The sequence below is a fragment of the Pleurodeles waltl genome, chromosome 11, assembly GCF_031143425.1.
Source record: "Pleurodeles waltl isolate 20211129_DDA chromosome 11, aPleWal1.hap1.20221129, whole genome shotgun sequence".
Classification (NCBI taxonomy): domain Eukaryota; kingdom Metazoa; phylum Chordata; class Amphibia; order Caudata; family Salamandridae; genus Pleurodeles; species Pleurodeles waltl.
Genome location: NC_090450.1, coordinates 536,623,126 through 536,648,092, shown reverse-complemented (window position 1 = coordinate 536,648,092; position 24,967 = coordinate 536,623,126). Strand labels below are relative to the sequence as shown.

Sequence of the window (24,967 nt, the reverse complement as noted above, 5' to 3'; positions counted from 1 at the left end):
AACTCATGTGCATTTTTTATACGTTTATAAATTTGTATTTTATTTTTGCTGTTTGTAAAACCGTTTTTCTCCACTTTTAATAGTGATTCACTGCTTTCATACTGTGAGAGCCTTGCGCACTTTCTTTCGGCCCGCTTGCTGCACGCTCCTCATTTTAGTCTCCTCACGTAGTTACCGCCATCTTTCCCCTCGCTGTCTTCGCTTCATCGCGCTATCCTCTCCATCACTTCGCTCATTTCCACAGGGATTTTGGTGCAAAGCGGTTTGTTTTTCACCACGTTTCTTCTTCAAAGACTTTCACTTCGTTGCAGTTTTCGAAGCACCTTCGGAGAGGCTTGGTTTTTCCTCTCAGACTCTGCCCCTCGGGTCTTTTTCCTCACTCGACAACGCCCAGAGGGGAGCGTTTCAGGCCCTGTTCCCCTCCCCTTCTTTCTTCCTTCTATTTTAACCCCTTGGGAACTGAACATTATTTTTCTATAGCGGAGATACATAGCTCTCCTTTACCTAATGCTGAATATGGCAATGGGGAAGCATTTAAAAATGAACTGATTTCATTCACTCCTCTGTGGAACTCTATGGAATTAAAAAAAGTTTAAAAAAATATTGGAAACTTCATGAGGACTTTAATGTCAAAATCTTTGGCCCATTCTGCGAGGGAAATGCAGAAAACGTAAGTCATCTTCTTTATTTTCACATAAACAACCCATATCTACATATTTGGCTCCTATGAAAAGTGAGTCGAACGCACAACTGACTGAGGACTCTGCTCCTCCCAGGCCTCCTTCTAAGGAGGGGAACCCAAACACATCCCTTTAATATAAAGCCAAATCTAAAAATATTAAAAATGTGCAACATGCTCCCCAACAAATTATTATATCTACTATTTTAGACACTGATGATGATATGGGTGATGTAGATGACACTAACGATCAATTAAAAAATTCCCCTTCCTCTTCCCTTCCCGAAAAGAAATCTAAATTTGAGTCCTTCTTGAATAAAACAATCCTAAATACAGAAGGGTGTCCCATGTTTGATCCCTCTCTTATTCAACACCCAAATTCGATGGAGTGGCTCCCTGCAGCACATGTAGGTGATTACATATCCTCTAGACTTCGACTACCTCTTGATAAAGTGACACGGAGTAAACTGAAATCAGAATGTCCAAGACTTTCTTTTCCAGCTAACATTACCGTCACTCCTGCTATCGAACTGGCCTTGATTACTTTATTTTCAAAGTTTGACAAAGATCCATGCAAAGGTGTTGACAAGGCTTAGGCCACCTACCAAGACAAACTGCTGGTTGTGGTGGGTCCTTTGGCCTATATTTTTGATATAGCAGAAGCGGCCAGATTGGACAATTCTGATATTGATTCCCAGGAACTTTCCATATGGGTTCAGGGGGCTTTCTGCCTACTTGAAAATGCTAACTCAGCAATTACTCACAAACGAAGAAAAGGACTCCTACTGAAGTTAGACCTCAAACTAGCTAACTTGGCGACTCTGGACCCTGGCATTAAAGCGGAAGGACTCCTATTTGGAGATTCTTTTTATCAAAGACCTTAGTAGGTACGTGATAACATTTTCCTCGATCGACAAGGCTCAACAATCCTTAAAAACGGTGTTCTCCCAATGAGCTTTTGAAACGACCGGTGCCGCTTTACAGGCCATTCCTTCCGATACCAAGGATCGAGAGGCTCCTTCAATAACAGCTTCAGTTCCCAGGAATACAAGCTGCAGTTATTGAGGTTTCAGAGGTCGCGGTCAAAGAGTCTTCAGACACAACAGTCAAGGTGAGTCCCCTTTCCAACCTTCCTCCCATAGGGGACAGACTTCAGTTCTTTCTAGCAAAGTGGCAAATGATAACAGCAGATCCTTGGATTCTAAACATCATTCAAGGCTATCTTATAGAGTTTTAAGGTCCAACTTTTTAAAAAGTCTTCCCTCCTCCTCTAAAATTTCCTCAGACATGACTATATTGATTTCATCAGAGATCCAATCCCTTCTACAAAAACAAGCCATTCAAGTTTCTTTTCCGGATCAATCGCGTTTTTTTTAGCTTCATTCTCCTGGTTCAGAAGAAACACAAAAAGATGCGTCTGAGTCATCAACCTCAGATACTTCAACCAGTTTGTGGTATACCGCCACTTCAAAATGGAGACAATAATTCAACTCAGGGATTCACTGTGGCAACATGAGAGGATGGTGAGATTAGACCTACAAGAAACCTATCGCACAATTCCCATCCATCCTCGCCACAGGAAATTTCTTCAGTTCCAGTGGCAACGCCAAACCTACCAGTTTTCCTCCCTTCCCTTCGGGCTTTCCTCAGCACCATGGTGCTTCACAAAGGTAATGAAAACGATGGTGGCTTTCCTCAGGTCTCTTAAGCATCAAACTAATTATTTATTTAGGTGACATATTACTCATGAGCCAAGACATTCAAACCTTACTTGATCATCTTCATGTTTCATGCACTCTCGTCAGACCTCGGTTTTCTCCTCAACATAGAGAAATCGGTAATGGTACACTCCCAACAAATCAAATTTCTAGGTTTCCTAGTAAATTCGGCTACCGCTACCCTGCACCTCCCTCAGGCAAAAGTCACATTGATAAAACACAAGATTATCCACACTCTTCGCAGTTCCCAAATTTCCCTCAGGTCCCTAGCAAGAATCGTAGGTCTTCTTTCCTCTTCCATCCAGGAAAATTTCCGGGACCTCTTCACTACAGAGCTCCTCAAAGATTAAAACTTTGTCATCTCTGCAGAGGTCTCACCTATGCTGATTCCATCAGGATCGACCTAGAGTCCCAATCAGAACTTCAATAGTGGATAGACCATTTAGATCCTTGGAACAGCAGAACTATCTTTGCATCAGCCACAGACCTTGTATTAGAACCAGATGAATGCCTGAGAGGTCTGGCCGCTCGCTGTGATACAATCTTGACTGCAGATACATGGTCTTAAGAGGAGTCTAAATTGCACATCAACTGTTTAAAGATGCTTGCAGGCTCCTTTGCAATCAAAAGCCTAGAAAAAGAGGATTCAATGGTCTATCCTGTTGCGAATGGACAACATCTCCGCAGCCCGTGATATAAATATTTTGGGCAGTACCAAGTCCAAACCTCTGGCAGAACTAGCAAAGAGTCTTTGGGAATTTTTTTCTGCACAACAAAATCTCACCTCGAGCAGAATACCTTCCGGGAAACCACAGTTCCATTGCACACTGGCACTCTTGCCACCTGAAGGATTTCAGATATTGGAAACTTCACCCCTCTGTCGTTCGCTCCCTATCTCAGAAATAGAGTCCCTTTCACATAGATCTTTTTGCTTCCCGACTGAATTCCCAACTCCCCTGATTCTTCAGTTGGCTTAAATTTAGGACTTTCCTTCACAAATTATTAGGAAAATCTACATTATTTTTCTGAATGCAAAACAACCTGCAGTAGAACCTCAGGTTCCTTTTACTGTGGTTTACTGTCCCTATTGCAGATTTTAGCAATATGTGTTTAATTCTTGTTTTAAAGATTCCAAGTGTCAAGGACGTTTTTGCTTTGAGGTGCTACTGGTAGTAACAATGCAAACTTTTACATGGCTGTAATTCAGTATGTTGTGTGATCTCCTCCTGTTGAAATGAATGAGGGCCTGAGGCAGAGGGGTTTACTCCATCGCAAACATGACAGATTTCCCTTCCGCCTTATTACGGTCCCATAACAGCCTATGGTGATCATAATACGACAAACAGGATATCCGTCTACAATGTAACCCATCCACCAAACTCTAAATCAGACCTAGAGTTTTTTTAACTTCATTGATTAGACATGCAGGGCCTGTGTCCGGTGCTTTGTATTTCTTTTCCAGTCTAGTAACTAGAATGGTTCCAGTGGCTGGGATTCTCATGTGTAAAAGGCCTTTCTCAAATATGTAATTCAACTCAAGCATAGCCCGGATTGACATTCTGTCACTATCCTTAAAATCAAAAAGATAAGTTTTCTCTTCCACCATCAAAATCGACAAGTTGAATTTTGGAGCTGGTCTATCCAACACTAGCATGTGGAAGGTATACACATGATCACTTGGAGAGCTTCTTGGTATCTGTTCTGGACTAGGCTGCTCTGATGAACATAATCACCACAAGCCTATCTTGAATGCTTGGTTGTGAAGCATCAGAATTATTGCCAGTCTGGTTGTCTCTCATATCTGATCATCTTCACAATGCATGTCTTGCCAAAGTCCCCTGACATGCTCATGAGGTACAGAAACCTGATGTCCTTGACCTACAACTTTAGGATGTAGCACAACTGGTGGTATGTCACATGACAGTCCATGTGATGCAGTTGGTTGGGTCTGAGGTAGGAGTAGTCCGCTGTGAAAATCCTCCATCATTGTTTTCATTGAGTGTGAAAAGCCAAAAGGGCCCTTGAACCATGTGTACATGAGGTGATCATGGGGGAATGATCTCTAAAGACCGACCAAATTGGTAGTTTCCTGGTAACAATATGGCTCACACCTTCGTCATCCGAGTTATTGGCAATAAACTGAACATGCAGATCCTATGATCCTTCATCTTGAGAGACTCCATCTAATTATACATCATCCTTGCCAAAAGGTAACTGACGATTATCAGATTCTTGATCTGAAAACATTCCGCATGACCAAACTCAGATGATGATTCATCCAACATCTGCACTGCTCGTTCCAGTGTAATTCTTATTGAAGACACCAAATATGACAATATACGAAAATAGCACAGAGGTTATAAACCTTTGAGATAAAGCTTTATTAATGGTAGTTATTTGGGTACTAGCGACAGAAGTTGTCTTTTAGAGTTCTGCTGCTGAAAATGGCACAAATTTCACAATCTGTAGGTTTTTTGACTGATTGGGTCCTCAAAGTAAACTTTCTTGGCCCCACAATCCTCACAAGGTTTAAAGAGGGCCCTTGGCAGAGACAAATCTGCTGTCTGAAGAGAAAATGAAAATGTACCTCATATCTTGAAAATGCTAGGCTGCTAAATCATATGTTCACTGTATGTGAAGATTGTGGGTCGTAATTTCACTACAAGAGAGTCTGAGCAAAGCTCTGGAGATTCCGTAGCCCATTACTAGGCGGTATATATTCTAGCAGCTGAAAGCTCTGATTAGAGTTGAGTGGATACAGGCATTGTGCCAAAAAAACAGAAAAATACATTATTTTTTTAATTAATGAAGATCTCACTCTCGGTGAGTCTATAGCCACTTCTGCAGATTTGTTTTGATTCCTATTCTACACTTGTGGCTATTTTTACAGTGACTCCCCATTATAGAGGATGAAGCACTCTCATGGATGTATTTGGTCCAGGTCATTATCCAAGAAAATTGAGCCTGTGTAATAGGTTTGATGGGCCATCTTGTATTATTGTTTAATAATTACTTTCTGAAGCAGGTTGCTAACCAATATTATCTCCGTGACTCGGGTATATCTGTGTTTCTAGAGTCTGTCCTCTTTACAGCTGCACTTTACCACATCTGTGTGATTAACAGTAATTGTTAACTACAGTAAGTGATAGGTGTTTTTTTTTTTAAGTGCAGAATATGCCACTAGGAAGGCCTTGTGGTGCTAGGAAATTAAGGAGTGGAAGCCCTGAGGTGATTTCATTAGGTCTGAAGCAGAATACCTTTGAGGGAACTACATGCAAAAATGTATCAGTAAGCCATGCCCGTATGGAATTTGAAATTCAATATGCTAGAGTCTGTTCTCCTGAATCACTTATAATGTTAGAAATTATAGGAAGGGATCAGTGAATAAAACAGGAAAAACACTTTGACCTTCTGGGGTTCTTGAGACAGTAAAGAAAAGCAGGACGTGAAGGGGATGGAGACTGTGGAAGGCAGAACAGTGTTGGGTGGGTCATAGAAGGATTAGTCAAGATTTACGGATCAGATTAGCCACAGGTTCCATTACAGTAGGTCTCAAAGGCACGACCGAAAATCCTGAGGAAACTTAATAAGCAAGAGTGGAGCTAACCAGTTGCTTTGCAACTACGTAGTTATACGATTTCTTAAGCGTCAGTTTACCCACTCTTTACTTCATCCTGCACCCTTGTTGGCTCTGCCTTTCTTCCCTTTTTCTCCCCTTTCCTGCAGTTACCACTGTTTATGCTCACCTATGCTCAATGTGTGAGCTGGATTCTTCATATACTTCTTGCTGGTGCCTGCACTACTACTGGTATTACTTGCTTGGCATTTTCCACCAACACACAACCATCACCTCCATTCCTCGAGTTCTCAAAGTAGTAGGAGGGATTCCTAGTGCTCCTCCAACAAAAAGCGCTCTGCTTGCAATACATGTTATTTCCTGAACCAGAATGTTACGAATGAGCGGACTGAATTATTTTGCATTGGGAACAAGTGAAGAGTCCTAATAATGTGGTTATCTGTTAATATGGACTATGGTGATTTAGCATGGAAACAGCCACATTTTTAAGTTCTGTAGTGAGTCTGACGTCTAGAAATGTATCGTTGGAGTAATTCATCTTGGGCAAAATTAGAACAATGTCTGCTTAGACTATGTGGGAAGCTGAGAAAAAATGTTTTCCTTTTGGTTCTCAGGTGTAAAATCCTAGCCAAAACCTTGGCACAGGCTCCTGGTCCACAGAGAGAGCCAGGTCCATTAAGATTCCTGTATTATATAAAAGGGTCCTGCCACTAAATCTGGTCCCTTAGTATGGAAGGCCAACGCATCGCTGGAGGGTGTTTAATCCTAATCATCTCCATGTAGGATGGGTTATATTTGAGGTTGTTCCATCGTACAGAGAGTTCAATGCTGAGGAGACAGTCACAACACTTATGATCAGCTTCCATGGAGGGATGTAGGTTGAAGAACAGCTGGCTGCTGTTGGCCTAGATATAAGTGTTGATATTAAAACAATGGACCAACTGGATGAGCGACACCCTACTAACATTCCCAAATAACAGAGAAAAGGCAGAGCCTAATGAGATATCAGCTAAAATGACCTTAGAGGAGCCAGAGTGGCAAGTAAAGGACAACGAGTGTAGGACAGTCATTGTATTAAAGATCACGTATAGATGTATCAATATTAGTGACTCAACAGCCTTTACATAAGAGGCTAGAAGCAAATATATGATTTCTTTGAGGTTTTATAGAATGCAAACTCGACCAGAAGGTATTTAGAGTGCTTTACATCAGAACCAGTTTCATTACACAAGGAACATTCGTTTTTTGGTAGACACGGGGAGATTAAGTGGTTTGCCCAGAATCACAGGATGTTGAGCGGACATCGAGACTCGAGCCAAGTCCCCAAGCTCCAAGGTTGGCAGCTCTGGCCATTACGTCACATGTTCTCCCAACAGTTCATGATTTCTAAAGCCTGAATGTACATATATCTATATATGGATGGTGAACTTGGGTTTCTTTGGTAAACGGGATATGTTTTTTGTTCAGCTCATGCGGCAAGATTCCTCAGAGGGGATGTGTATTGCTGAGCTCAGACTTTCAGCAATGTCTAGAGATCAAGTAAAGTCCCTTTCGAGGTATGCACAAAACAGATTTTAATGTGGGAAAACGAATTACTCTCCCTCATAAGAAATTACACCATGGAGGTAGTATTCAAATTACATATATTACATTAAATCTCATGTGGGATGCCCACACTGGTTGAACTATCAAGCAAGAACTTTTACTGAATTTTTATGAATTGTAGTGGAGATGGAATCATTATTAGATTTGATGCTGAGTGTCAGAGATCATTAAAGATTTGCCGAGAATCTGACAGTGGGAATACCACACTATTGGTAAATCCTTTATAAATTAAGTAACTAAAGAATTGAAAATCCTTCAATAAATCCCTGATTGTTCATCAGAGGTTTATTAAGAGACTGACCAGCTGAACATTTGGATTACAGATTGCTATCAGTTACAGTGATTGCTTAAACTGTGCAAAAGCACCCAATACTTAAGTGCAAAAGATTATTTCTCAAAGACTTATTGAGCCCAGTCAGACACAAAATGCCTCTTTGAAAGGGAGCAAGGGACCAATTATGATTTAAAAAATGTAAGAAGGCATATCTGAGATTTCACTATTAAAGATTATAACATACTTCTCTGATATTGACCTCCCCCTCTCAAGTTAATTAAAGGGGAACAATGAATGCATAATCCTCACCTGTGTGCTCTTAATAGAATTTTAAAACTTTCCTTCACGCAGTAATGAACTCTGATATTCGCCGCTGGCGTGGTTACTGCCTAGTAATAGGCAGTTAGAACCATCTTCAGAACCAGCAATAAGTGGTTTGCTGTAGAGCATTTCCCACTACATCATTGTCAGTATTAGCACTGAGGTGACAATACTCATTCCACATTACTCATAAACACAGGTTTTAGTCAACAATCCTGCCTGTCTGCCTTTAGCATCCTACATTTGAAACTGCCTTTGTGGTAACCGAACAAAACGGAATCTATGTTTTACAATTAATTTTCTCCTTGTATTATTCTATAATTTTACATTGAATGTCCTATGTCACAAGGGTCTGGTTTCTAGTCATATATCGACATTTCCCCCTGCTATTGTTTCCAGTTCCAGAGAGTTAGGACGTTGTGCAAACTAACATTGTTAATGTATTTCTTTAGAACAACAGACCCTAAAGTCCCCCGTGTCCTCATGTCCCCTTACCACAGCCTCATTTTGCTCTAGTAAGATTTTCATCTTTCGGTGACTCCCGTTTTACGTGCACATGCACTTTCATAATAAATTCCTATATGAATGTTTTTTTACTGAAATGTCAAATGACCTAATTTTACAGACTGAATATTTGCTTGCCCTCAGAGATGTTTAACCCCCCTGTAAAAGGAAGGAAATGCATTGTTACCGAGGTAGTTCTCTGCAACCAATCTAGAACTAATCTATACCTGCCCTTATGTGCTGGATTTGGTGTGCACGTTCTTCTTTTTCCCTTTTATTTGAATAAAAATATAGTAAAAGGATTCATACAACCCATATTACTATAGTGTCCTTAGACAGAGTGTGGTTCCTGAACTGATAGTTTAGAAAAACAATAACTACATAGGACTATCAAGGTAATAACAATTCATACCAAATACATTATGCAAAGATACCATGATGCAAAAAACTATAAATATTTATTCAAACTGAGTTAGGTAACAATAAGAGGAAGAAGGAATTTGAATAACTAGCGAGAAAACATGCTCCAAGCTCAACTGATTCATAGAACACAATGAAAGAATACAAGGTGTGACAACCTCATGACTAAGGAAATAGATGTTTTGGAATATCCTTTAGACAGAGACCTAAGGAAACAATAAAGTAATCATCAGGACTGAGTACTGAAGAAGGCCCAAGAGAGGGACTAAAGGAGAAGAAAAAGAAACAGAGAATGTAAAGGTTGAGAGCAAAAGTTGCATATTGCACAAGGCTTAAAAAGGTTAAAAAAATATTCAGAAGTAGGGAGAGAAATCCCTATCCAGTAAAAGAAGAGAGAAAACTGCTACGGTTGAATACATTCTAGGGTAGATAATATTCATGTGAGCACACATTAGAAGGAGATGCACACCACACAGCTACTTACAGAACTTGGGGAAGTCTAAGAGGCCAAAGGAAACTATGTTAGCGAGGTAAACAAAACCAAAAAGGCATATTGGACAAAAGATAGAAGGCTTACTAAGAAACTAGAGGTCTCATGTGGGTGACTTCCAAAAGTGAAGCAAGCCACGGTCGACAGAAAATTAAATGGACCATACCACAAATGGCAAGGTTAGTCCATAACCAATTGAGACCCCAGGAGTCATGGCTGAGGTGAAGGTCTCTTTACACAGAAAGGGAGGTAACCAAGTTTGCAAAGTTTTACACTGCCATATGCAGGGCCACAGCAACTCACCAGCACTGTATATCTGATAGGTGGGTTAGGGGTTGCAGCACTGTCCCACTCTCCTTCTGTTAAAAAAAATAGACATGTTCAAGCTGTCAAAAAGGCCACACTGAAAGCTATGAATGATGAGGATAAAATGAAATGATGAGGTGGGCTGGGGGTAAAATCCAGCTGAAACCACAGCAGAGAAAGTGTCTCTGAGATTATGAAAGTTTTATCTGTGCTTCTGTGCTGGGGAATAGGATGCAGAAGTCAATAGGCAGGGCAAGTGGTATGAATACAAACGTTGGACAAATCAGAGCGAAGCAAAACTCTGTTAGGGACTGGTCTACTGATTGGGAAAAACAAAATAAGATCCCCATCTGAGTGAGGGGGTGGAGATCACAAAAAGTACCAAATGCTGGTTCTATCAAGTGCTGCTTCCATCAAAGCTACTTATTAGTAATGAATTACACAAAAAAGGAAGTCTAATAAGAAGCAGTGGTAGTAAACTGTCAACAAAAACAAGCACTTTAGTAGGTATAAAAAGCACCATGACACATATTCCAGAAAATAAATAGAATTATAAAACCATTTAAATCGAAAACACAACAATAGTTTGGGAAATTTGAGAACCATCCATCCAGGATGACATGCAAGGCTGGTGCTACGCCACAGCATGTAGTCCTCAACTGTATTCAGCTCTTAAGCTCCGGTATCGCATTTTAAGAGCCATCTCAACTCTCAAGAGGTTAGATGATGTCAGTCTCCTCCTCTGTGTGGCCTTTCGAGCAATACAGAGAGTCTGGGATTCCATGAATAGTCTATTTTATATCTGCAGTTATACCTAATCCAAAGAAACTGCTAAGGGACAGGAGTTTTGCAAAATCCTAAACTGATGACTGGAGTACTGCAAAACAATGTTCCGGTGAATTGAATGTTTATAAAGTATGATGTATAATTCGACTTCAATGAGTTTAATTATGAAATAGGAAGATTACATGCTTGTAGCCCTACTTCTGCGTTGTTGAAATCTTCAATGAACTCATACAAACTTGACAGACAACCCCTTGAATGATCTATTGGACCTGGAACAATGTACCATAAATATTTTACTTGTGGAATATAACTCATGGTGATAAGACTCAATTTGTCCATAAGATGAAACAACAAACTATAACAGTATGTACAAAGTGGATTTTTTCCTGGAAAACTAACCATGGTCATCCTGGCAACATTTTGTTCAACAATTCAAAATCTTACTGTAAAGGCTAAGAAAACGTTTAAATTGATGAACCTTTAATAAAAGCATAGTCCCTTTAAGAACTCTATTTGGACATTCTACCCATGATGCTTTATACTAGCAGTTTGCCTCTCCCACTCAGGTATTTTCTTCTGCCTTCTGTAAGAAGGATTTGAAAGCACATGAAGTTTTATACCTCAAGTTATTTTTCCTTAAAATCTAAGTCTGGGCCAAAATTTTATTTTCACTTGACAAGTATCTGTTGCATGAGAATTTTTTCCATGTTAAGAGAGATTTTCCTTTCAAAATGTCTTTTCTGTTTGGAAGTGTCCCTTCTGTGTTAAAAAGGAATCGGTCTCAGAGCCTTACAAGGTCTACCTAGGGTGTCTTCATTCATCTCATATGGTGAAAGACTTCAATATTAGCCAAAAGAGATCCCAAAGCACTCTTAAAGGCAGACAGGGCATCTGACTCGGAGGAAGGCTTCAAAATGTGAAGGCTAAAGCGGAGAGAAAGAAGAAAAAAACAGCTGGAGTGCACACCCTCTCAAGCATTTCTGCCTAAAATATTGTGTTCTGGCAAGAACTCCCCAAAAGGGAGCTCCTCAGAGAAAAAACAAAATGAACATGATCACTGTCGACATCCTTTATCCAGACTTCATTCTATTTCGACACGAAGAATTTCACCATTCACATCGAAAACCTCAGCCCAAACAGGTTCACCATCTAATATGGGTTCTACATCCACAGAGGTGCACCATAGTGCAAACCACTGTTTCAGAGATTCACTTGTCTTTAAAAGTGTGGTGTACAAATGGATTTAATTGATATTAATTGTGAGAGCCAGAAATTCAAATGCAATATCACTCTGGCAAGGGTCTGAAGCACCAAGAGCCCTCGATTGGTTGGCAAAGGGACTGTCGGGGATAAATGCATATTTTAATAGCATTATGGCATGTGTGTCTTCACCATGGAGTCAGAGACACTGCACAGCATAGAATGTTTGTCACAATGAGACTGCGTTGTACATCTAAAAAGATGTACTTGGACTAAGTGGACTGCCTTAAAAATGTAAGGAGCTGCATTATCTTAACATGGCTACTTGGGATGACATCAACTGCCATATCTTTAGAGAATAAGTAGGCCCTGTATCCCCAATAAATGTATTTCGCAAAAAGACAAACAATTCAACACAAGCGTGGAATTTAGACTGTTTGCTTTTAAAGATGGGAATACATTCTATGACTGAGGACATAAGGATGTTGTTGCTTTGACCCGAAGGCAAAAAAGGAAAATTGCCCGGCTTGCTGATAAACTGCCACATGCAGAGTAATAACTACTAACTCATATTTACTGAATCCGAGCATGAACACTTCCAACCAGAAGATTACTTGCTTGACACTATTGTTGTGAGTAGCAGTCCGAAAACAGGGACAAGCAGAACTTTCCTCATTGCATCCATGTCTCCTCTAAAGGGGATGAATATTTTTTGTGGCTAGCAATCAGGTGCTTGACGGACAGGCTCATGACGTTTGCCAGCATCTTTTGAGAGAGTGGAATATCGTACTCCTCTTTCTGATGTAGATCTTTCTGTGACTTCTGAAACTTGTTACCAGTGTTGTAGTAAGTTTGTGTTCTTGTGCTTGGATTCTGTTCGTGGCCAGCTTGATTTTTATGATGTACTTTTCTGCGTAATCCTATCTTATTTTCACTGCAAGGCTCGGAAAATCAAATGTTACTCATCTCTGGCAATGTACTACCTCTTGGATATGTAATGTTCTCACACATTCCTTATCATGAACCACTTCTTAGACTACAAGCTGGATTTAGAACTTTTTTTTACAGCTTTTGCAGACTACTGAAGTGGTGTCCATCGCCAATCCATATGTAATTGTCTTAAGTGACCAATCGGGTACATAAATATAATAATTAGCTCAGCGACATGAGTCCTGCCTAATTTTCAACCTTTCACAGAGGCCAAAATGGAAAACAAGTTGATCAAATAAAAAGAACCTTCTCAAAAGAAAAAGACAGTGGAAGGGCTAGAAGGATTCTTTAAGAAGATCAATAATCAATGTTGGTCCAAGCCACTGGAGCAGAGCTAGATTCCACCATGAAAAATGGTATACAGGAGCTAGGTTGAAGCTGCAGGTGTCATGACTGAGCTGGACAGTGCTCCATGAGGTAGTGGAACAATAAAGGTTTCCAAAGGACGCCACTGGTTTCCAGTTGGGTCATATTATAAACTGCCAACATGCTTTCTCATATGTCATGGTCTCCTCCTCTTAGGTCCTACAGTAGGAACATGTACCTGTGGGAATTTCTATTAAGATAGCATTGCGACAGGCTCAGGGAAACATTTTTCTCAATGAAAGCTTATCCTGGTGATCATAATGCAGAGGGACAGCACATTACAATTGAACTTGAAAACGAAGAGGGGAACACGATTTAAACTTTTGACTTTTACTGCAACACATCTCTGTGTGAGGCCCTCATACGTTTACAATCTCTTTCTTGAATGGCCTTATGATCCATGCTTTTAGCTTGATTGTCTCACAGGCACCAGAAACACTCCATGTGTTGGTCTTTCACAAACATTTGAATGCAGTAGTGATTATATGGGCTTAGCCCTAATGACTCAAGAGGGGACAATTGAATTCTCCAGTCAGAAATCTTTAACAAAGAGAGAGAAAGATAAATAATCTAGAAGACTTGGTGATATCTGGATCCCAGAATATGTGATGAATAAAACAGAAGAAACTGATTATCTAGCACTGGTTAGTGTTTTTATGGTCTTGATTTATTATTTTCACCAGTGACATCATACAAATCTGCATGTGACATCAGAAAAATACTTTACACTGGTGAACTTCATTTGATGAAATAATCTTACATTTCTAGTCTCAAGTATGGGACAGTATTCATGATGAAGGATCTGTCAGTCACTGCTCACATCTCTTCCTATTTGTCTACCAGAGAATCTTGGAGAGGTGACTACGTACTCTGTCTCAACATTCTCAAAGGTAACATTTTCTCTATTTTGAATTCTTCTTCGATCTCCTCCTAACTAAATATATTCACCTCCTTCCACAGTCATTTTGACTTCAACTCACAATTAAGGTTTTCCATTCTTCTGTATCATTTACCTTTGGGATCCTTACACTACATTTATAGTTGCCAACATTAGGCCATTACAGCAAATCAGTGGTACACCCAACCCTTTGACACTTAATGCAAGGGAAATAATCCAAAAGAATGTTTTCTCCCCTGCCTATTGTTATAGGTTAACAATTTGTTGTCACCAGTTTTTGCAATTGAGCATGCAAAATAGTAAGGGTCTTTAGTATTCAAGTGTATTATACTGATAAATCCAATACATTTTTTATAGTCAAGCTCATAGCACAATAAACAGGTAATGCAAGACACCCCCAAATCTAGAGGACACATTTGTATTGTTGTGTGTGAGCTCCTGGAAAGGTTTTACAGGGTCTTCAGAGGAACTTTCGTTACCTCTACAAGTCCTCAAATGGCATTAGGTAAACTTGTTACTTTAAGCGGGTCCCAAAACAATTCAGACATGTAGACACTAACCACTAAGGATAAGGAAATGCACAGGGTCAGACTGCACTCATTACAGCTGTTACAAGAAAAAAAAAAAAAAAACTTACCAGAGGGGATTTCCACACCAATGGCCTCTATCCCACGCTTCACTGTTCGTGGACGGCCCATCTCCGTAGGGGTTACTCCCCATTCATCTGGCTCTCCTACCGGGTAGTAGTGAACCATAAGCTTGCAAAAGAAAGAAAAATAATTGCCTGGATAACAGTCATGTCAAGTGCTTTGTTAAACAAGTTATTTCCTTTCAGTAACATTTTATCTGGTAGACACTCAATTTAATGGAGATTCTTTTCCTTAGAATATTACCCAGGCGTCAGACTGGCTCGGGAAAACCTTGAGCAGTATCTCTGTGCACTGGTGGGTGATGTTGATCAGCTCCACATCTGCATCGTCCACACCGGAAGTAAAGTGCACATGCCTATATAGGCGCTACCACAGCGTGCTGACAGCAGTTTGGTCACTTTTCTGTGCTAGAAGCACAGAGCCACATCAGAGGTCTGATGGACCAAGGTGCAGATACTAAAGAACTACAAGGGCATTCTATAGTCAGAACAAATCCTGTTCGAAGAAGGGGAAGCTTGGGAGGGTGGGTAAGGAATCTGCGGCTACAAAGGGTCGCTACTGGATAAGGTGTTACCAAAGGTAAGCAACTGGTTTGTCTGATTGAGACTTCCAGCCACAGATTCCTTATCTTAGAACAGATACCAAAGCAATACTCTCTAGAGGTGGGTCTGTGAACCTGTTCTGACCAAACATTTCTGGAGGACCAAACAGGCAAAATGCCCATCATGACAGACCCGACTGTCAAAGCAGAAGGGTTTAGTAAATGTGTGCACAGAAGTCCAAGTATAAGCATGACAGATGTCCAGGACAGAAACTCTGCCAGCTAATGTAGTGGTCACAGTCTAGCTTTGATGGAATGAGCCTGCAAGCCTTCTGGAAGGTTGCTTCTTGGCCAGTGCACAGCAGATCTTAATGCAAAGCACAATCCATCTTGAGATGGTCCGTTTCTGCACTGCTTCTCTTTTCTTTGCTGCAGCAAACACAACAAACAGTTGATCATCCACTCTGTGTTCTCTGGTGCGATACATGTAGAACGACAGTGCTCTTTGAGTCCAGACAATAATCTCTCTTCTTCCTTAAAGTGGTAAGGCAGAGTGAAGAAGGTCGGAAGCATGATTCTTTGGTCAATGTGGGAAAGCGCCGCCACCTTTGGCAAAAAAGAGACACAAGTGCAGAGTGCCAGTTTTTGTGGGAAGAAGCTGGTGTATGGAGGCTGTCCAGAGTAATCCTGTAGCTTGCTAACCATTCTCACCGAAGTAGTGGTCACCAAGAAGTCTGTTTGACTGTCAATAGACAGATAGCAGCTATGCATGGGCTTGAAGGGCAAACACATTAAAAGATTAAAACCAAGTTACATTCCCACTGAGGCATAAGAAAGGGTTTAGGAAACGTGTTGAAGTCCTTTCAGGAAACAAGTCACAACAGGTTAGTGATTTGAACAGGAAAGGCTGATCTAGCAATCATAACAAAGCTGAAATTTCCAAAAGATACCCTTTGACTTTGTCCAAAGCAAAGCCTTGCCAGGCTAAAGTTAAAACCAACAACAATACCCCCAACAGAGGTGCAGAAAGAGGATCAACATGCTGTTCAGCACACCAAGCCACAAACATGTCAACAAACAGTCTTTGTTGATAGATGCCTGGTAAAAATTCACAGACTTCTGAGGGAAGATCAAGTACTGTCAACTGCAGCCGTTCAATCTCAATGCATGAAGGTGGAGTGTGTGCAGGTTCAGGTGTAGAACCCTGCCCTGTTGCTGTGACAAGGGATCCTCCTAAACATGCAGCCTGATCAGAGGACTGATGCTCATGTTCAGGAGTTCCAGTCCACCCTGATCTTCTTCATAACTTGAGGCAGGAGTCGTATTGGTGGGAAAACATAAGAGTCCTGAACCCCACTCAAGACAAAATGCATCTCCGAGCGAGAGGGGTCTTGAAAACTCCAATGTGCATAAGTGCGGACACTGAGTTCTCTGCAGTGGGGAATAGACCTAACCAAGGTGCCCCCAAGTCACGGTACAGACCTTACACTACCTCTGGATGGAGATGCAATTTGTGATCTACTAGGGATTGACAGCTGGGATGGTCCACCATTGAATTCAACGAGGTTGCCAGGTGGTCTACAACCAGGAATATGTCCTGACGTTCCAGCCATGTCGAGACACTCGGGCCCCTAGAAACAGCATCAACGCCCACACCCTGCCGTGATTGTCACAATACCACATGGCGGTGATATTGTCCATGAATACTTAAGCCAAACTCCAGTTGATGGGGGGACATGGGGGGGGGGGGCAGCAGGACGGTTTTCAATGCCAGGCATATCACTCTCAGTGCCAACAAGTCGATGTGAAGCTGTGACTCTAACGGAGATCAGAGTCCTCCCCTACTCAGAAGGGACACATCTATGAGGTCTGAGTGGGGAAGGTAGAGGGGTCTGCCCCTGACCCAATAGCAGTTTGTCAGCCACCATTGCAGGTCTTTTTTTTGTTAACTTTAGTTAACTTTAATATCTGTACAGGTTTGGAGAGATTCTTACTGACCCTACTCCCACTGGTCAGGTTCCCCTGCAGGGTCTGCATATGCCAGCATGCTTTACCAGCAGGATACAGGAAGCCATGAAACACAGCAGCCTCAGGAGTCAGTGTCACTGAAATCCAGGATAGAGGCTGAAACACTGGAATCAGACTGGATATCCTGCTCTGGAGGGCAGGCACAGAACTGCACTGTGTCCAGAATACCTATGATTGAAAGGGAAAATCTCAGAGGGAGTCAGGTGTGATTTCATCATGTTTATAATGAATCTCAGCGAAAGCAGATCTGCTGTAGTCTGGAGGTGGGCGACGATTGCCTGGAAAGCCCACTTTCAATAGTCGGTTGTCAAGCTAGGGGAAAAACTGGAACCCTAGCCTCTGCAGATGGGCTCCACTACCAACATCACTTTCTGACTACTCAAGGGGTGGTGTTAAGACCAAATCAGAGCACAATGAACTGAAAGTGCTCTTGGCCCACCATGAACCACAGGTAACGCCTGTGGGCCGGCAGAATAGGTATATGGAAATATGCTTTCTACAAGTCCAGCACTATCCTACCGTCACCAGGGCAGACAGGACCTGAACCAGCATAAGCATCTTGAATTTCTTCTTTTCCAGAAAGTAAGTGAGAGGACCCAAATCTAAGAAAGAGCCAAGGCCTCCTTTCTTCTTTGGTGCCAGTAAGTAGCAGGGATATCAACCAGGATCTATTTGATGTTGATACAACTCTTGATATCTCCTTTGACCAGAAGGGCCTGCACTTACTAATGCAGCAGGGAGAGGCGGTCTCCTCCATCATCCAATCTGAAGCTGGTGGCATAGGCGGTGGGGTTTCTGTGAATAGAAGGGCGTGACTCTGCACTCAGTTTCTCCGAGGTGACAGACTGCCATCAGGGCAGGAGATCCTGTTGCAGACCGTATGTCCATGATGTAGAGAGGACATGTTAATGGGGTTTAGAGACTGCAGCTGGTGGGGGGGGGGGGGAGTATTGCTAGCAGACGTGGCAGATCTCTGGCCTTATGTCTCACAAGGCTTGTAGGAAACACATCCATGACCACGAAGGAACTGAGAAGTCAGCTGGCCGTGTTGGCTAGGCTGAAAAGGACACAGCTGGTTGCTCCTAACATAGCCACAGAAGGGATGAAAGGCATGATGGGGCTGGCGTGGGGCCATGGAGAGTCCCAACGGCTGGGCATTGACCCTGGTGTCCTTAACACGCTCAAGGGCCAAATGTATCTTATCGCCAAACAGGCAAGTGCCATTGAAGGGCATGTCCATAAAGGATGTCTGGATATCCCCAAAAAGCCAGTTGACCTCAGTCAGGCGTGGCAACGAAGGGCCACCGACTAAGCAACTTTTCTACCTAGCAAATCTGTTGTGTTCTGTCCGCAGCATATTGTTAACTTTGCTGTGTCCATGCTATAGGCAATAGCCTGGGACAGGATGGCACTGGACTCCTCCAAAACCATGAACAGCACTTGCACAACCAGAGTCCCATACAGTATGGGAATATGGTCCCAGGAGGCTAGCAGTGTTAACAGACCGCAGTGCAAGGCTGGCGGAAGATAAAATCCTCTTATCGAAGGTGCCCAGCGTCTTGGATTCCCTAGCAGTAGTGTTGTACAGAATGACCGAGGGTGTACCTTGAAAATGGAGGCCTGAAAGACCAGGCTCTCAGAGGTGGGGAGCTGAGTGGGTAAATCTGGGGTCCCAGGAGAAGTTGATGGCATTGGGCAATCATCCTGTGCACAGGAGCGCATGTGCAAGGCATAGCCCAGGCTCCAAATCAGGACATCAGTGGGGGCTTCATTTAAGGGGAGTGGAGGGTCTGTGGGGCTACACTTTGCTGTAGCACCTCTGTCAAGACATTAGGCCTTGACTGCCACCAAGGACAGCTTAGCGTCCAGGACCTCAGTCACCCTCCTCACCACCACAGCAAATGAAGTCCTCTGTAGCCACATTTGGAGGAGAGACCAGGCCAGTGTAAGGATAGGTGTCCAGACCACTGGCATCCACCAGTTCCTAATATCAGTTATCCTTGCCAAGGGTTCTTCCAGGGGGTTAAGATAACCACAGGGATCCTCAAATCTGTCCCAATCGTATTCCCCACAGAGCCGGTCAGTAAAGGGAGGTGGTGTCTTTGACCTGTATGTTCTTGATCCAGTCAGTGCTAGAGTCGATGTGGGTCAGGCTCCATACAGGAGTTGGCGTAACTATAGGATTGGCACAGACAAGGGTCATCAGTGGTGTCGCATACAACACCACTGGAACGGAGCATGACAATGACCATTGAGAATGACTCCAAGAGCGGGCTAGGGACTTTTTTCACGATCAGAACCTGGAGCCGTGGAGAGTCATCTGGTTCTAGGTGATCAGGAGCTTTAAATCATGCTCCTGAATGGCCTTAGGGTTCATCACTCGACACCCTAGGTAGGCCTTGGAGCCTTGTCCATGTTCCAGGCACCACTAGCAAACCAAGTGGCAGTCTGTCATAGATTTTTGCCTGTGACAGGATCCACAGCATTTAAACCCCACATTTCTTTTAGGGACATCCTAAACACACAATGTTAGCTTAGAACTTCGAAAAAAAAAGTCCCAACTGAGGAAGCTCTATCCGGTTCTGCTCTGATGGCGCACAAAGACAAAAACGGACGTCAATGCGTTTGGAGGAGGGGGGCCTATATAGGCATCCCAACATGTCACTTTTGGGGTGAACTATGCCAATGTGGAGCCGATACACATCACTCAAGAGTTCCTGGATCCAGTCTGATGCCTGGGGAATATTCTAAGGTAAGGAATTTGCAACTAACAGTCTCTATCAAATACAAGTTTCTGGACTTGTAAAAGGGTAGAACTGCTTAAGTTCCCAAAGCACTAACTACAGTTTAAAATACCAGACAAACCAAAAAGCTGTTACTTTTAAAGCTATGAAACATATGTCCACATTTCAGGTGAATATTAAACTGTAAAATATCCATAAAATCTGCAAAGCTATCAATGTACAAACGTTAAAAACATGCTTGACTCCATTCACAGTGCTCGATTACAATGATCTCTTGGCCTTCTTTAATGAACCCTGGATAAACAGTGTGCAGATTAGCTTCATCCTTCTCGCCCGGGTTCTTGTACTATTTTCACATCTGGAAGCAGCGCTGCTCTTTTCATAGAAGCATAGCAATTGTGAATTGGATCCCAGTACAAGCAACGAAAATGCCAACCCCCAAGTAAGGAAGTATAAAGCATCAATAACCGGGCTCCAGTAAGATCTTCACAACAATGGGCTGTGGTGTCACTGTACCATCTGCACTAATGTTAGCTAGCCGCTGCTCTTCATGAAATCTATTGGCTGGGACCATAGCCCAAGCCTCCCCATATGCAAAAAAGGGCCTACTGACAAGAACAATTTCCTTATCCTTTCCTTGATATCTACTGAGGTCAAAGTCAACCTTTTATAAACCACTAAGCTAAACAAGCTTCTAATCAACTTAATATCTTTCATGCATTCCTGTATAATATCCTACCCTGATATATCTGAATGACAGTGTTTCACAATGGTAGACGGCACCTTTGTTAATACATGGTTTATCTATTTTATCGTTGCTAAGGTCTCATTCTCATTTATTAACAACTGCCCAGAGTTGAGATCTCATGAGCTCCATTTTTAACATTATAAGAATGTTACAATGTATGTTACGTTCCAGTATAATAGGTTGTAGGGCCTCATTAGACCGACGTCAAGAAAACCTTCAATTGATCTGGTTGGATTTCAGAAACCTGTGCTACTCTTCTTTTAAAGTGGCCTGCTTTAACGTAAACAAGTACCCAACTAACTTGGTTAGTTCTATTAATCACAGCCAGACTGGAAAAAAAGTAGATATGGGCAAAAAACAGAAAACTGTGAATGTCATAAATTGTGAATTAATGTTTCGGTACTAGCTGGCTGATTTATTGCAAGTGGAACTTATGGTAAGGTACGCATTTTATGGCACCTCCGGACATCAACTTGGTTAAAACCATTTATGACTTAAACAAGAACATGATAAATTCACCCCAAGGAAGTTCTGGAAAATAAATATCAAATGCTGACTATTAAAGCAAAACTGGGCCAGTAACATTGGGTAAAGTTAGAATTTGATAATTTTTCGCACAAAATTTAGGAAAAAGAGGAAATGTAAATTAAAGTATCCTGTATCATTGGTCGAACCTGGATAGGCTTTAAAGAGAATTTACAGAAGTAGAAGTTTCTATCAAAAGTGTTTTTAAAAGTATTGGCAAATGCTGCGTTTTAAAGCAGGAGAGTCAATAACATTTGTCAAAACTAGACAGGATTTAAATGCAATATAATGGGGTGGGTTTGTGGTTCTCTCATAATAGGTTTTAAAGAAATGTTGTGGCAAATGGTGCATTTTAAACCATACGTCAGCAGCGGCAGTTTCTCTGTGAGGGTGGGGGAGCGTTTGCCACCTACCCCCCACCCACTCCGAGCCACAGTTGAAAAACATAAAACGGCAATGAAATGATTTAATTGCCATTTTATTCCCCTTGCCCCTCCTCCAACGTGTGTGCTACAGACAGTGCCCCCTGAAACAAAAGACATGGGGGCATGCCCTTAGTTGTCCTTTGGCAGCAGAGGACTGGAGCAGTGGCAGACTGGATGGTCTAAAGTGCCATGTCACTCTGTCCAGATGTTTTTGCCGGCCTAAGCGACATGAACACGTTGAAGCTCTCCATTTCAGCTGTGTTAAGACATCCGGGTGGAGAGAAAGCACAGGCTTCCAGGACCTGAAGGAGCGTCCGGCCAGCCCGCTCTGCCAAATCCAGGAACTCCATAGAAGACTGCAGTTTCCAGAACACCAAGGAGGACATGCTGCGGTCGGTTAAGTACCTTTAATTTTAGTTTAACCTGGTACTTTTATTATAGGTTTTTGGAAGGAGAGGGTAATTTATCTTGGGCTTTGGAGGGAAGGGATGTTTTATGAGGGCTTTTGGAGGAAGAGGGTGTTTTATTTTCTTTTTTAGGCAGTGATGGGGCAATTCGCTCACCCTACTACTTTTTAAGGTTACCAGTCACCCCTGTAAGGCAGTAAAGTTTGTTAAACCTAAACACAACATAAAAAAACTAAACAGAATATATTGTATTCCCCATTTAATTTGTGGGAACATTGATTGTAATAGTGTTTTGAGAAGCACATTTGGTTAAATAACCACTTTTAAGAGGGTGAGATTGAAATTGTACCTATAAATCGGATTTGATCTTTATAGTCAAGTAATGCTTGCAAATGGTAGGCATCAAAGCTGACTCATCACACCAGAACCCTTAACAGTACTAGTGATCATATAGTACCTTTACCGGAACTCACTACCTATTCATGCCAAGTCTACAGTGTGCCCAAAAAAAAAAAAAAGAAATCAGTGTCACCCCCACTGACACAGTTCTCACAATAGTCAATAACATCATTAAGTTTATACATTAGTTCCATGACTATAATAGACCCATGCTTAGCCCGTTGTCATGTCAACAGCACATGATGAGATTCAAATGTCCGTAGTAATTTTCAGTATGCATATAGTCATACTTTCCAACTTCTGTACAAACATCAGAACCCCATATCAGGACATTATTACATAATGTGTCTGTTAATGCGTCCCTTTCTGATTATTTTATTCACTCTGGGACTCGTTTTAGGCCAATGAATCTTTTGACCCTGATTGAAGACACCTTAGGACGAGATAACTGATCAACATGTCAATCAATATGTCAATAACGTCATCAATAAGACTCAAGAACCACCATGACCTTGCAGTCATGAATAACCACACCAGTTTAGTACCATTATGTCAAGTTTATTCCCTATTGATTACAATTCTACTAGCAAGTTTATTAGTCTCAAAATCAAGAAACACATTAGCATAGTCATAATATGGCAATTCGAATAAGATTTCAATAAGGCGAGAGTCATAAGCATTAGAACATAGCACAACGTCAACATAGGTTAATCTCAGCAGAGTATCATTAGGGCGTTATTCAACAAAACATTGAACCAGTCATTTGTCTGTTTGCGTCCACTTAGTGAACCCCTTAACTAACCTCGAATTAGCATTGGCATGTTGGGCTTCATGCAAAACAATTTTGTAACACAAATTTGGAAAAACATCTATGGTCTCTGTCAAAAGAAGCAGTTGGTACCTTGAAAGGAAAGGCAATTAGACAATTACAATTTCATCATCATATAGTTACCCTCCGTAATGGGTCGGCATACAGATTCTGTCTTCGGACGCAGGACATCAGTTAATTCGCCATCAGTCAGAGAAACACAGCAAAACGGGCAAAAAGGAACACTTCCCTCATAATGAGGAAAAGTATATATCGGGCAAGGCAAGGCAAGGATAGTTTGAAGAACCAAACAGCAAAGTCTCTATGCAGAGTGACAAAGTGTCTGGGTCATAACAAGTTTGCAATGGCATCTCTCCTAATGGTTCCTCGTGTCAAAGGTTTTTTATCCCATTTCTGTTGTACAGTCCCCTAATTCTTCATTGGTCAGGGTTGGCACCCCATTATCTCCATCCAATAGGTTTGCAATGATTTCATCAAAATTGTCACCCCCATAACAGTTCTCACGTAGTTTATTGGTTCTTATGATTGACGTCTCCAGGGGGCAGAATGTCCAGTATGATTTCATACTCTTGTGGTCCTCTCGCATCTTCAGTCAGTAGGTCCATTGTCTGTACCGGTTCAGGCGACCTTGTACCTGATACTAGTCTACAGTGTTGCATTTAGCAAAAATGTTTCTCCTAGCAAGTCGAATTTCATGAGAACGGATCTGCTACGGTTACATTCATCCTTTAGCTTTGGAAAAATACGATTACATGTCCTTCAGCAAGTCAGCACACTGCACGTTAGAGAAACACATTTAATATGAAAAACTGGGCAGCTAGGCCTCGACTCATGCTAACTAAAGCCTAATGATTTATTAGCAAAACCTTAATTCTTAATATTAGTGTAAAATCATACATTAAACTTCTCATTTTCATTATTATTAGTCAGTTTTATTAGTCACTGTATAAATTGGTGGCCACTCCCCGTGGGCACATTTCAAGCGCACGTTTAGCAAAAGTACATTAATACATTTTCTGTGCGGCATTATTATGCATTAGTTCATAAACATTTCAGGTTAATATTGAATATAAATGCTACGCTCTCTCACGTCTTTTACAATGCAGCAGTAATGCACAAATATGTCTTGTTTCCACAATGCCACTTCAAGGCACATATTTTCCCATTTTTAGGTCTTGCCTACAAACAGATAAAACTATCTACTGTTGAAGATCTATTGCCTACAACATAATACATAGTGTGGACACTGGATTGACTCCTTGCTCATGATTGGATGGCTTTCTTGTCTAACTCAATTCCCCATTCCTTATTTAATGTCTTCCTTTCCTATTGTTCTATTTCGTCCACCCCCTGAAGCATAGTTGCTTTACCAATTTCTGACTGGGTGACACTCCACCTGTGTTCATTCGCTGCTCCACCTCGGCTTCCTGCTTTAATTTTTTTTTTTTTTTTTTTTTAATAGTAACTTTTTGTGCAAAGGCCTGCCAGACTGCTTTCCAGCATCTCACTTCTTTCTTTTTACAATGCCAATATACTT

At 41.6% G+C, this 24,967-nt stretch overlaps 1 protein-coding gene across 2 annotated transcripts in view; it reads right to left on the bottom strand.

Moving 5' to 3' along the window:
• DDHD2 (DDHD domain containing 2) overlaps positions 1 to 24,967 on the bottom strand; it is a 440,822-nt gene that overhangs the window by 251,891 nt on the left and 163,964 nt on the right. For both annotated transcript variants that reach the window (XM_069213949.1, XM_069213948.1), the window contains exon 5: positions 14,772 to 14,892. In XM_069213949.1, coding sequence (XP_069070050.1) covers positions 14,772 to 14,892 — 121 coding nt within the window. The remainder of the gene's footprint in view (positions 1 to 14,771; positions 14,893 to 24,967) is intronic.